The 12,226-nt window shown below is 40.8% G+C and overlaps 1 protein-coding gene across 8 annotated transcripts in view; it reads right to left on the bottom strand.

The window, feature by feature from the left end:
* Nucleotides 1-12,226, bottom strand: part of LOC106569186 (laminin subunit alpha-3) — a 117,702-nt gene that overhangs the window by 64,281 nt on the left and 41,195 nt on the right. For all 8 annotated transcript variants that reach the window (XR_006758779.1, XM_014140273.2, XM_014140270.2 and 5 more), the window contains one exon: nt 411-542. Coding sequence is in view for 7 of the 8 variants with exons in the window: in XM_014140273.2 (XP_013995748.2) it covers nt 411-542 (132 nt within the window). In the remaining variant the exon portion in view is untranslated. The remainder of the gene's footprint in view (nt 1-410; nt 543-12,226) is intronic.

Genomic DNA, 12,226 nt, shown 5'->3' with positions numbered 1-12,226 from the left:
TGACAAATCTTCTTACATTGTTATGTAGGAATGAGGTCAATTAGCCTTCTTCAGATCCCAACTCTTCACTACATTCTGCATGGACTTTTACTGTATAGAAAGCTTCCTCTGAGGTCAAAAGCAGGACTTCCTCAATTAAGAGCTTCTGAAGGAGTTTCCTCCCTCACCCTGGGTCCAAATGTAAACCAAGCTAGGGCAGGGCTATATTATACGCCTTCTTATTTGTTATTCATTCATACGTTTGTTAATTCTCCCACTGGTCATTCAGTCATTTATTTGTTGTTCGTTGGTTAAGTCGTCAGTCTGTCCCTCCATCCATCCATTCATTCAGTCATTAATTTCCTCTGCGTACAACATATTTCCCATCCCAAATAATCGGTACATCTTAGAAATGAGGATAGTTTACGTACTGATGCACTGCGGGTAGCCATAGTAACCATCTGCACAGCGGTCACAGTTGTTTCCCGTGAATTCTGCCCGGCATCGGCAGCGTCCTGTCCCCATCTCACAAGCAGCAGTTGTCCTGGCATCACACCTGCAGGCTGTAGTTGCACGCACACGCACACACACACACACACACACACACACACAAACTTCAGCCATGGGAAAAGACTGCTCTTGCTGCTTGTGACATACAGTGCATTCGGAAAGTATTCATAACCCTTCGCTTTTTCCACATTTTGTTACATTACAGCCTTATTCTAAAATGTATTTTAAAAAAATGAACATCTCATCAATCTACACACATACCCCATAATGACAAAGCAAAAACAAGTTTAGACATTTTTTTAAATGTATTACAATTTTTTAAATGGAATATCACATTTACATAAGTATTCAGAAACTTTACTCAGTACTTTGTTGAAGCACCTTTGACAGTGATTACAGCCTCGAGTCTTCTTGGGTGTCACGTCCTGACCAGCAGAGGGAGTAGTTGTTTAGTATTGTGGTCAGGACGTGGTAGAAGTACTGGGTATGTGTTTGTCTAGTATTTCTGTTTCTATGTTGGTCTGTGTGGCTCCCGATCAGGGACAGCTGGTTATCGTTGTTCCTGATTGGGAGTCATATATTAGGAGTGTGTTTGTCACCTGGTTTTTGTGGGTTGTTTTATTTCACACTGCTGTAAGTATCTATATAGCCTGTGAAACTGTCATTAGTCGTTCTTGTTTATTATTATTATTATTATTATTATTATTATTATTATTATTATTATTATTATTATTATAATATTAAAGATGAGCATTCACATCCCGGCTGTGTTTTGGTCAATACAACACGGCTACACCTGTGACATTGGGTAAGACTCTAAAAGCTTGGCCTGTATTTGGGGAGTTTCTCCCATTCTTCTCTGCAGATCCTGTGAAGCTCTGTCAGCTTGGAAGGGGAGCATCACTACACAGCTATTTTCAGGTCTCTCCGGAGATGTTAGATCGGGTTCAAGTCTGGGCTCTGGCTGGGCCACTCAAGAACATTCAGAGACTTGTCCCGAAGCCACTACTAGGTTGTCTTGGTTGTGTGCTTAGAGCCGTTGTCCTGTTGGAAGGTGAACCTTCGCTTCAGTCTGAGGTCCGGACCGCTCTGGAGCAGGTTTTAATGAAGGATCTCTCAGTGCTTTGCTCCGTTCATCTTTCCCCTCGATCCTAACAAGTCTTCCAGTCCCTTCTGCTGAAAAACATCACCACAGCATGATGCTACCACCAACATGGTCCACCGTAGGGATGGTGCCAGGTTTCCTCCAGATGTGACTCTTGGCATTCAGGCTGGAGATGGCTGTCCTTCTGGAAGGTTTTCCCATCTCCACAGAGGAACTCTGGCGCTCTGTCAGAGTGACCATGGGGTTCTTGGTCACCTCCCTTTTTGCTCTGACATGCACTGTCAACCATGGGCCCTTATATAGACAGGTGTGTGTGCCTTCCCAATCAATCAATTTAATTTACCACAGGTGGACTCTAATCAATTTGTAGAAACATCTCAAGGATAATCAGGATGCACCTGAGCTCAATTTCTAGTCTCATAGCAAAGGGTCTAAATACTTAAGTAAGGTACCTGTTTTTTATACATTTGCAAAAATGTCCAAAACCTGTTTTGGATTTTTCATTATGGGGTACTGTGTATAGATTGATGAGGAATAAGAGTAAGGCTGTAACATAACAAAATGTGGAAAAAGAGGAGTCTGAATACTTTCCGAATGCACTGTATACGACAACAATCAAAGAAAATTATTATGGAACTAACAAGCTTTCAGTCTGTGTTTTCTCAAGAAAACACTTTTTGCTGTTGAGCTCACTTAAGGGCTTAGAAGCATTTCCTATACATGCAATGCATTAATTTCTCATCCAGACTGACATCAGAATGGAAATTAAATGAACATACTTTGTGGGCATAAACAGTACAGTGATGTCAGGATTGTGTTTTATCAATCTCCTGCAAAATTGTCCCTCAGTCAGCTTATGTGATACACACAAATACGTATGGTCACAGTTTTGTTATTTTCACTTTCTTTTATTTCAGAGAAAAAAAAAAAATTACCTAAATATTATTTTTAAGAATATACAGTTGAAGTTTACATACACCTTAGCCAAATACATTTAAACTCCGTTTTTCACAATTCCTGACATTTCATCCCAGTAAAAATTCCCTGTTTTGTGCCAATTTGGATTACCACTGTATTTTATGAATGTGAAATGTCAGAATGATAGTAGAGAGAATTATTTATTTAAGCTTTTACTTCTTTCATTACATTCCCAGTGGGTCAGAAATTTCCACACACTCAATTAGTATTTGGTAGAAATGTAAATTGTTTAACTTGGGTCAAACATTTCGGGTAACCTTCCACAAGCTTCCCACTAAGTTGGGTGAATTTTGGCCCATTCCTCCTGACAGAGCTGGTCTAACTGAGTCAGGTTTGTAGGCCTCCTTGCTCGCACACGCATTTTCAGTTTTGCCCACGCATTTTCTATTGGATTGAGGTCAGTGCTTTGTGATGGCCACTCCAATACCTTGACTTTGTTGTCCTTAAGCCATTTTGCCACAACTTTGGAAGTATGCTTGGGGTCATTGTCCATTTGGAAGACACATTTGCGACCAAGCTTTAACTTCCTGACTGTTGTCTTGAGATGTTGCTTCAGTATATCCACATAATTTTCCTGCCTCATGATGCCATCTATTTTGTGAAGTGCACCAGTCCTGAGGTGTTGGCTGATTTTTCTTTTGATTTTCCCATGATGTCAAGCAAAGAGGCACTGAGTTTGAAGGTGGGCCTTGAAATACATCCACAGCTACATCTCCAATAGGCTAATTGACATCATTTGAGTCAATCAGAAGCTTCTAAAGCCATGACATTTTCTGGAATTTTCCAAGCTGTTTAAAGGCACAGTCAACTTGGTGTATGTACACTTCTGACCCACTGGAATTGTGACACAGTGAATTATAAGTGAAATAATCTGTCTGTAAACAATTGTTGGAAAAATTACTTGTGTCATGCACAAAGTAGATGTCCTAACCGACTTGCCAAAACTAGTTTGTTAACAAGAAAATTGTGGAGTGGTTGAAAAACGAGTTTTAATGACTCCAACCTAAGTGTATAAACTTCCGACTTCAACTGTATATCAAATGGACCGTCATGATGGTTTGGAAGAGGCCTCCTATCTTAGTCAACCAGTCTTCAAATTATTGATTGTCAAATAAGTGTTTCGCTTGTTCACATAAACATAGACAAGAGCAATTTGTTTTGTAGTTGGTCATAATTCAGCAAGAAAATGAAATTGCCTTCCATACATTCTGTTCTATATTATTATAATAATAATAATAATAGCCTTTTTTCTCCATGAAGCCCACACAGGTTCTTACTTGAATGAATAAAAAATATGTAGGTATCCTGACATACCAAATGACCTTTACTTTACACATTAATTATACTCTAACAAGGTCCGTAGGGCTTTTTCCAAGAGATGGTATCTGCTGTGCTGGTACAGCCAAAAACTTCTGTCATTTGTCACACAGTAGGGGTGGTTTTCTAGGATAATCTATAGCCCTATTCCTACTTTATAATGAACTAATTCTCACCTTTTTAGATGAACAAAGATAGTTTAGTCTATAAAAAAATTATATTTAGTTTTATTGTTGAATGTTTTTCAGCTGTTCAGATGGATTACCTGGTAAACCATATCTCCTGATTCCTAGAATAATCTCAAAATGCTGTATTGCTTTAGTAAAGCCTGCTGTAACTCTAGGGATGCATCTATCGTCATGAGTTAACCCTGTTGATCTCTGTTGTGCTTTCAGGGGATCACAAGCCACATGTCAACCTGTTACTGTCATTAATGTACTATTATTAGTTGGGCAACTACAGCTGTATGTCACGTCCTGATCAGTATTTGGGTATTATTTGTATTGTAGTTTGGTCAGGACGTGGCAGAGGGTATTTGTTTTGGTTGGTTCGGGGTGGTGGTTTGATTAGAAGGGTGTTTTTATTATTTCCGTGTTTTTATTATTTCCGGGTTTTGGGTTATGTTCTGTTTTTCTGTATTTATGTTATCTCTAGTTTAGTATTTCTATGTTAGGTAATTGGGTGTTGGACTCTCAATTGGAGGCAGGTGTTTGTAGTTTCTTGAGGTATGGGTTTTGTTTGTATTTTGTGGGTAGTTGTCTTTAGCACTGCTGTTGTAAGTATAGCCTGTTAAACTGTCTTCTGTCGTTCTTTTGTTTATTGTTTTTCCCGTGTTCACATTTACTTAATAAATTATAATGATGAGCACGCAACCCGCTGCGCCTTGGTCGTCTCTACACAACGACACCCATGACACTGTACATGGATTACTACAGTACCACAATTTGCCTGTTGTATGACATGTTCCCTTCATAATTATGATGGATCTGCATTTCAAATGGTCACATAGGCTAGTGTTTACAATCTCAAATTGAAGCATCATTGTTTTCCTTAATTACTGTATTTGGTTGAATATAAGAACATTATACTAAAACGTAAGATTCATATGAATGTCTTCTCATCTGAGGTTATAGATGCAGAGCAGGGCTAACACGGTGACTATGGGAACACAGTTTTACTCTTGGTCTTGTTACTTCACTCCAGAATAACCCAGGCCTCTCCCCCCTCCCTCCATCCCCCCCCTTTCATCCTGATGCAACATTTAAACAGAGATGGAGCAGGAAAGACTTGAGGACAGAAACTTCAAGTTTAAAATAGGAGGGCTGTATTTTTTTTCTCTGGGTTCTAGACTTATAAAATGCGATGTGATTCATCTACCGACCTAGGAAGATTATGACTTCTGACAGTATGCAGTATATACGCTGCATTGACAACCATTATGTATTACACAGATCACGAACCACAAGCCCTTATGAAATGCACGCATGATGTACCAAATATGCATGAATATCTGCATTGGAATCCACTGTGTTGTAGCCACTATGACGTAGGCCTAGGTTATGATCAGAAAAAATTTAATTCTTGGGGTTCAGCATGTGAATGGACAAGAAGCTCGTGGACGAGGCTCCTACCCATTAGTTAATTTTGCCAAATTTGTAATTTTCATTCCACTCTCTTACATATTTGAGTTCGTAAGTTACCTTTTTGATTAAAATGTCACACGACCTGAGGAGCAGAAGACTTGTAAGTAACGTTTCAATCCGATGGCAAATGTGAATGGTAATGGCGCCGACTCCAGTCCAACTGTTACGGAGCCTCATGCGGTCACACTCCCCAGAGATCTTCAGAACCTCCGTATGGTTCTGGTCTCGGAAATTACAGCTACCATTGCCACTCAGTTCAAAACTGCCATCGATGCTGCTCTGGCCCCCTTCTCCGCCGTCCTAGATGGTGTTCATCTTTCCTGACCTCAGCTCAAATGTCGCCAAGAAAATAACTAAATTACTCAATGTGAACGCAAACTTTGAGAAGAAAGTGAAATTCTCACTCCGCTTCCCTGCTCGTCTGCACATTGAACATGCCGGGGGGAAGTTACAATTCAACTCCCACGAGGACACCAAGCGTTGGTTTGACAGTCACTTCTGAGCCATATCTTGGATCTATGACCTACTCTTTTGCCAGGTAGCATGCATAGCCTAGCCTCTAAGTCAAAGGTATGTTTGACTTTTACAGCAGGGCATTTTCTTTCTCCCTGTGGCCATTCCTTTTCTACTCGGCAGAAACACTAACGTTATTGAACTCTGATAAAAATGACTAATACTGTCTTGTGTGGTTGTCATTTAAGCTATTTAAGCTTGACATCATGAGAACATTTTTAAAAAATCAGCTAAGACCTCAGAAAAAGACATTGTAGACGTCCACAAGTCTGGTTCATCCTTGGGAGCAATTTCCAAACACCTGAAGGTACCACGTTCATCTGTACAAACAATAGTACACAAGTATAAACGCCATGGGACCACACAGCCGTCATACCGCTCTGGAAGGAGACGCGTTCTGTCTCCTAGAGATGAACGTACTTTGGCGACAAAAGTGCAAATCAATCCCAGAACAACAGCAAAGGACCTTGTGAAGATGCTGGAGGAAACGGGTACAAAATTATCTATATCCACAGTAAAACGAGTCCAATATTGACATAACCTGAAAGGTCGCTCAGCAAGGAAGAAGCCACTGCTCCAAAACCGCCATAAAAAAGCCAGACTACGGTTTGCAACTGCACATAGGGACAAAGATCGTACTTTTTGGAGAAATGTCCTCTGGTCTGATGAAGCAAGAATTGAACTATTTGGCCATAATGACCATCGTTATGTTGTAAGGTAAAAGGGGGAGGCTTGCAAGCCGAAGAACACCATCCCAACCGTGAAGCATGGCGGTGGCAGCATCGTGTTGTGGGGGTGCTTTGCTGCAGGAGGGACTGGTGCACTTCACAAAATAGATGGCATCATGAGGCAGGAAAATTATGTGAATATATTGAAGCAACATCTCAAGACATCATACAGGAAGTTAAATCTTGGTTGCAAATGGACAATGACCCCAAGCATACTTCCAAAGTTGTGGCAAAATGGCTTAAGGACAACAAAGTCAAGGTATTGGAGTGGCCATCACAAAGCCCTGACCTCAATCCAATAGAAAATGTGTGGGCGGAACTGAAAATGCGTGTGCGAGCAAGGAAGCCTACAAACCTGACTCAGTTACACCAGCTCTGTCAGGAGGAATGGGCCAAAATTCACCCAACTTATTGTGGGAAGCTTGTGGAAGGCTACCCAAAATGTTTGACCCAAGTTAAACAATTTAAAGGCAATGCTACCAAATACTAATTGAGTGTACGTAAACTTCTGACCCACAGGGAATGTGATAAAAGTCTCAGCCAGCTCATCAGGTTCACTCCTCAGCCGGTTCGTCAGGTCTCTGCGCCTCAGCAGAGGCGACCAGTCTGCTCCGGATCCCCGGGATCGTCCCTGGGGTTGGCGTCCTGTGGCTGGAGCCGAACTCGCCAGGGAGGGGGGGTACTGTCACGTATGCTCTCTCTCCGGTGCTCTAGGTCGTCTGATTGAAGACTCGCTCCCTGAGTCAGGACAGTTCCGTTTCACTGTTATGGGATGTTTGTTTTGGTTATCTGTTGACCTACTTTACAATTTTGTGAATGCCTTTTCAAATATATTTCACGATTGGTGCTACGGAGCCTCTCCGCCTTAGGATAGGAAAGTTTTCTGTTTATATGCACCGACGCTGCGCTGTTTCTATTCGCTGGGGAGGGGAGGGGGAGTGACATTTTCACGTCCAATTTCTTTTTTTTTTTTTTCTTGGCTTTTTTCATCAGTTTTCTCTTATCAAATGCTTGGTCTGTTTTCACACCTTTTTCATTTCAATATTTTAGATGGCTAACAACACTAATAATAGAACTATAGGTAGGCCTAATCCTATAACGATTTTATCTTGGAATACTAAGGCCATGAACAATCCTGTCGAGGTCTAGGGTCTTCTCTCATTTGAAAAAGCTAAAAGCAGATGTGGTATTTTTACAAGAGACCCATTTACGCATTAAAGATCACTCAAGGCTGCAAAACTCCAGGTTTAGTCAGGTTTTCCATTCAGACTAACTCTAAAGCCAGAGGGGTTGCAATTTTGGTTAGTAAAAGAATACATTTCTCTACTACTAATGTTATTTCAGACAGTAATGGGAGATATTTAACCATAACTGGCACCATTTGGCACACACCTGTAGTATTGGTCTATGTATATGCTCCTAATTTTGATGTTGAATTTGCCAATGGGTTGCTGGGGAAAATCACTTCTCTGAACACCCATCTTTTGATATTTGTCGGGGATCTGAATTGTGTTATTAGCCCGACTTTAGACCGCTCCAACCCCAGAACTATGTCTCCTTCTTCTATGTCAAAGTCATCTCAGATTTTATGGTTCAGAATGGGTGTACAGATCCCTGGAGATGTCAGAATCACAGGCAAGAGATTATTCTTTCTTTTCACATGTACACCATTCTTTTTCTCGTATTGAATATTTCTTTATTGATCATAAGTTACTTCCAAATGTCACCTCTTCTGAATATTTACCCGTTGTAATTTCTGACTATGGACCTTTAGCCCTCGACAGACTCGTACTCCTCCCTGGAGATTCAATTCTCTTCTCCTGTCTGATGCAGACTTCTGTAACGTTATCTCCACTTCTATTGATCATTTTCTTTTTTCAAATCAGACAAGCTCAACCTCTCATTCTCTCTTATGGGAATCACTCTTATGGGAATCACTTAAGGCCTATCTTAGAGGATAAATTATTTCTTATTCTTCTCATTTAAACAAAACTCAGAAAGCTAAACTAGAAGAACTCACTAAAGCCTTCCTTGACTTAGACCATCAGTATGCCCTGACGCCATCCCCAGAGCTATATAAGCAACGCTTGAACTTACAATATGAATTCAATCTCTTGTCCACTACAGATGCAGAACAGTTACTATTGCATTCACGTGGTACCTACTATGAACATGGCGACAGGGCAAGTAGTCTGATCGTACACCAATTAAAACACAGTTTACCTGTCTGATTCCCAAAATTAATGATTCCTCTCATAGCTTGATTTCTGACCCTACGGGGATCAATGACACCTTCAAATCTTTCTATTCCTTTCTATTTCCATCAGATACTGCCAATATGACTACATTTTGGGTGAACTGGAGACTCCCACAGTTGAAACTACAGATGACCTTGATTCCCCTCTCAGCCTTCAGTCTATCAAGTCAATGCAGAGCAGCAAGGCTCCAGGGCCTGATGGGTTTCCAACTGAGTTCTTTAAGAAATTCTATACCAAGTTAGCCCCTTTACTTGTATCTATGAATAATGAATCACTTGAATGTGGCTCGTTGCCACCTACCCTAACACAGGCTTGGTTTACAACTACTGAGCACTGTTTACATATGCTCAGCAGAATGAGTGACTAATTGGTCTAGGTAGTATCAAATGAGGAAAACAGCAATTGTCCCTAACATGTCACCATATACAATAACATGTCTTCATATACTATACAATGGGAGTCCAAAGGAGTTCAGTATAAATTATCCCCATTGTCTTTGTAAGCTATGAGCAGGTACAACAATATCTATGGATTTTCTATCACGTTAAGTCATTCATTTGTAAATAATTTGTTACAGGTTTCAATATCAGCCAACGGAACAGGTTACAGTTTGCAACAGCACAGTGAGTGGCGAATGAGCATTGACCTTAATTGAGTTTGTGGCTTCTTTGGTCTTTTCTAAGCACTGAGGGCAACCATTTTAATTCCATCACCTCTCAAAGCCCAATCACAACTTGCAGCTATTTATGTGGCGAGGAGGAACAACGACATACTATGCTAGCAATGTAAACAAGTGTGGCACTGAATTTAGCAACAATACAAGTGGCTAGTGCTAGGTGCCACTGTGTGTGTGTGTGTGTGTGTGTGTGTGTGTGTGTGTGTGTGTGTGTGTGTGTGTGTGTCAGAAACAACACCAAAGTCTATGGAAGTCTCTGTTCCATTTTGGTCTTCCGTATTAGTCATAGGTCAGAAAGCAAGCTACACTAGCTCTTTACTAAATATTAATACCCCAAATATTTGATATACAGTACCAGTCAAAAGTTTGGACACCTACTCATTCAAGGGTTTTTCATTGTTTTTACTATGTTTACTACATCGTAGAACAATTGTGAAGACATCAAAACTAGGAAATAACACATATGGAATCATGTAGTAACCAAAAATATATTTTATATCTGAGATTCTTCAAAGTAGCCACCCTTTGCCTTGATGACACCTTTGCACACTCTTGGCATTCTTCATGAGGAATGCTTTTCCAACAGTCTTGAAGGAGTTCCCACATATGCTGAGCACTTGTTGGCTGCTTTTCCTTCACTTTGCGGTAAACTCATCCCAAACCATCTCAATTGGGTTGAGGTCGGGTGATTGTGGAGGCCAGGTCATCTGATGCATCATCATCACTCTCCTTCTTGGTGAAATAGTCCTTACATAGCCTGGAGGTGTATTGGGTCATTGTCCTGTTGAAAAAACAAACGATAGTCCCACTAACCGCAAACCAGATTGGATGGCGTATTGCTGCAGAATGCTATGGTAGCCACGATGGTTAAGTGTGCCTAGAATTCTAAATAAATCATCAACAGTGTCACCAGCAAAACACTCCCACACCATCACACCTCCTCCTCCATGCTTTATGGTGGGAACCACACATGCTGAGATCATCCATTCACCTACTCTGTGTCTCACAAAGACACGGCGGTTGGAACCAAAAATCTCAAATTTGGACCAAAGGACAGATTTCCACCAGTCTAATGTTCATTGCTTGTGTTGCATGTCTCTTCTTCTTATTGGTGTCAATTTGACCACAAAGGTTTGATTCACGCAGTCTCCTCTGAACAGTTGATATTGAGATGTGTCTGTTACTTGAACTCTGTAAAGCATTTATTTGGGCTGCAATCTGAGGTGCAGTTAACTGTTATGAACTTATCCTCTGCAGCAGAGATAACTCTGAGGCTTCATTTCCTGTGATGGTCCTCATGAGAGCCAGTTTCTTCATAGCGCTTGATGGTTTTTGCGAGTGCACTTGAAGAAACGTTCAAAGTTCTTGACATTTTCTGGATTGACTGACCTTCATGTCTTAAAGTAATAATGGACTGTCGCTATGTTCTGTATACCACCCCTACCTTGTCACAACACAACTGATTGGCTCAAACGCATTAAGAAGGAAATAAATTCCACAAATGAACTTTTAACAAGGCACAACTGTTAATTGAAATGCATTCCAGGTGACTACCTCATGAAGCTGGTTGAGAGAATGTCAAGAGTGTGCAAAGCTGTCATCAAGGCAAAGGGTGGCCACTTCGAAGAATCTCAAATATAAAATATATTTGATTTGTTTAACCTGTTAGGGCTAGGGGGCAGTATTGACACGGCCGGATAAAAAACGTACCCGATTTAATCTGGTTACTACTCCTGCCCAGTAACTAGAATATGCATATAATTATTGGCTTTGGATAGAAAACACCCTAAAGTTTCTAAAACTGTTTGAATGGTGTCTGTGAGTATATGGCAGGCCAAAACCTGAGAAGATTCCATGCAGGAAGTGGCCTGTCTGACAAGTTGTGTTTCAAGACTGAGGATCTTTGCTCTAACGTGACACTTCCTACGGCTCCCATAGGCTCTCAGAGCCCGGGAAAAAGCTGAACGATATCGAGGCAGCCTCTGGCTGAAACACATTATCGCTTTTGGCAAGTGGCCGATCAGAGTACTATGGGCTTAGGCGCGTGCCCGAGTCGACCCCATGCTTTATTTTCTTTCGTCTGTTTACCTAAACGCAGATTCCCGGTCGGAATATTATCGCTTTTTTATGAGAAAAATTGCATAAAAATTTATTTTAAACAGCGGTTGACATGCTTCGAAGTACGGTAATGGAATATTTAGAATTTTTTGGTCACGAATTGCGCCATGCTCGTCACCCTTATTTACCCTTTCGGATAGTGTCTTGAACGCACGAACAAAACGCCGCTGTTTGGATATAACTATGGATTATTTTGAACCAAACCAACATTTGTTATTGAAGTAGAAGTCCTGGGAGTGCATTCTGACGAAGACAGCAAAGGTAATAACATTTTTCTTATAGTAAATCTGACTTTGGTGAGTGCTAAACTTGCTGGGTGTCTAAATAGCTAGCCCTGTGATGCTGGGCTATCTACTGAGAATATTGCAAAATGTGCTTTCACCGAAAAGCTATTTTAAAAT

This window comes from Salmo salar, chromosome ssa14, assembly GCF_905237065.1.
Source record: "Salmo salar chromosome ssa14, Ssal_v3.1, whole genome shotgun sequence".
Taxonomy (NCBI): Eukaryota; Metazoa; Chordata; class Actinopteri; order Salmoniformes; family Salmonidae; genus Salmo; species Salmo salar.
This window is presented reverse-complemented; position numbering and strand designations above follow the sequence as displayed.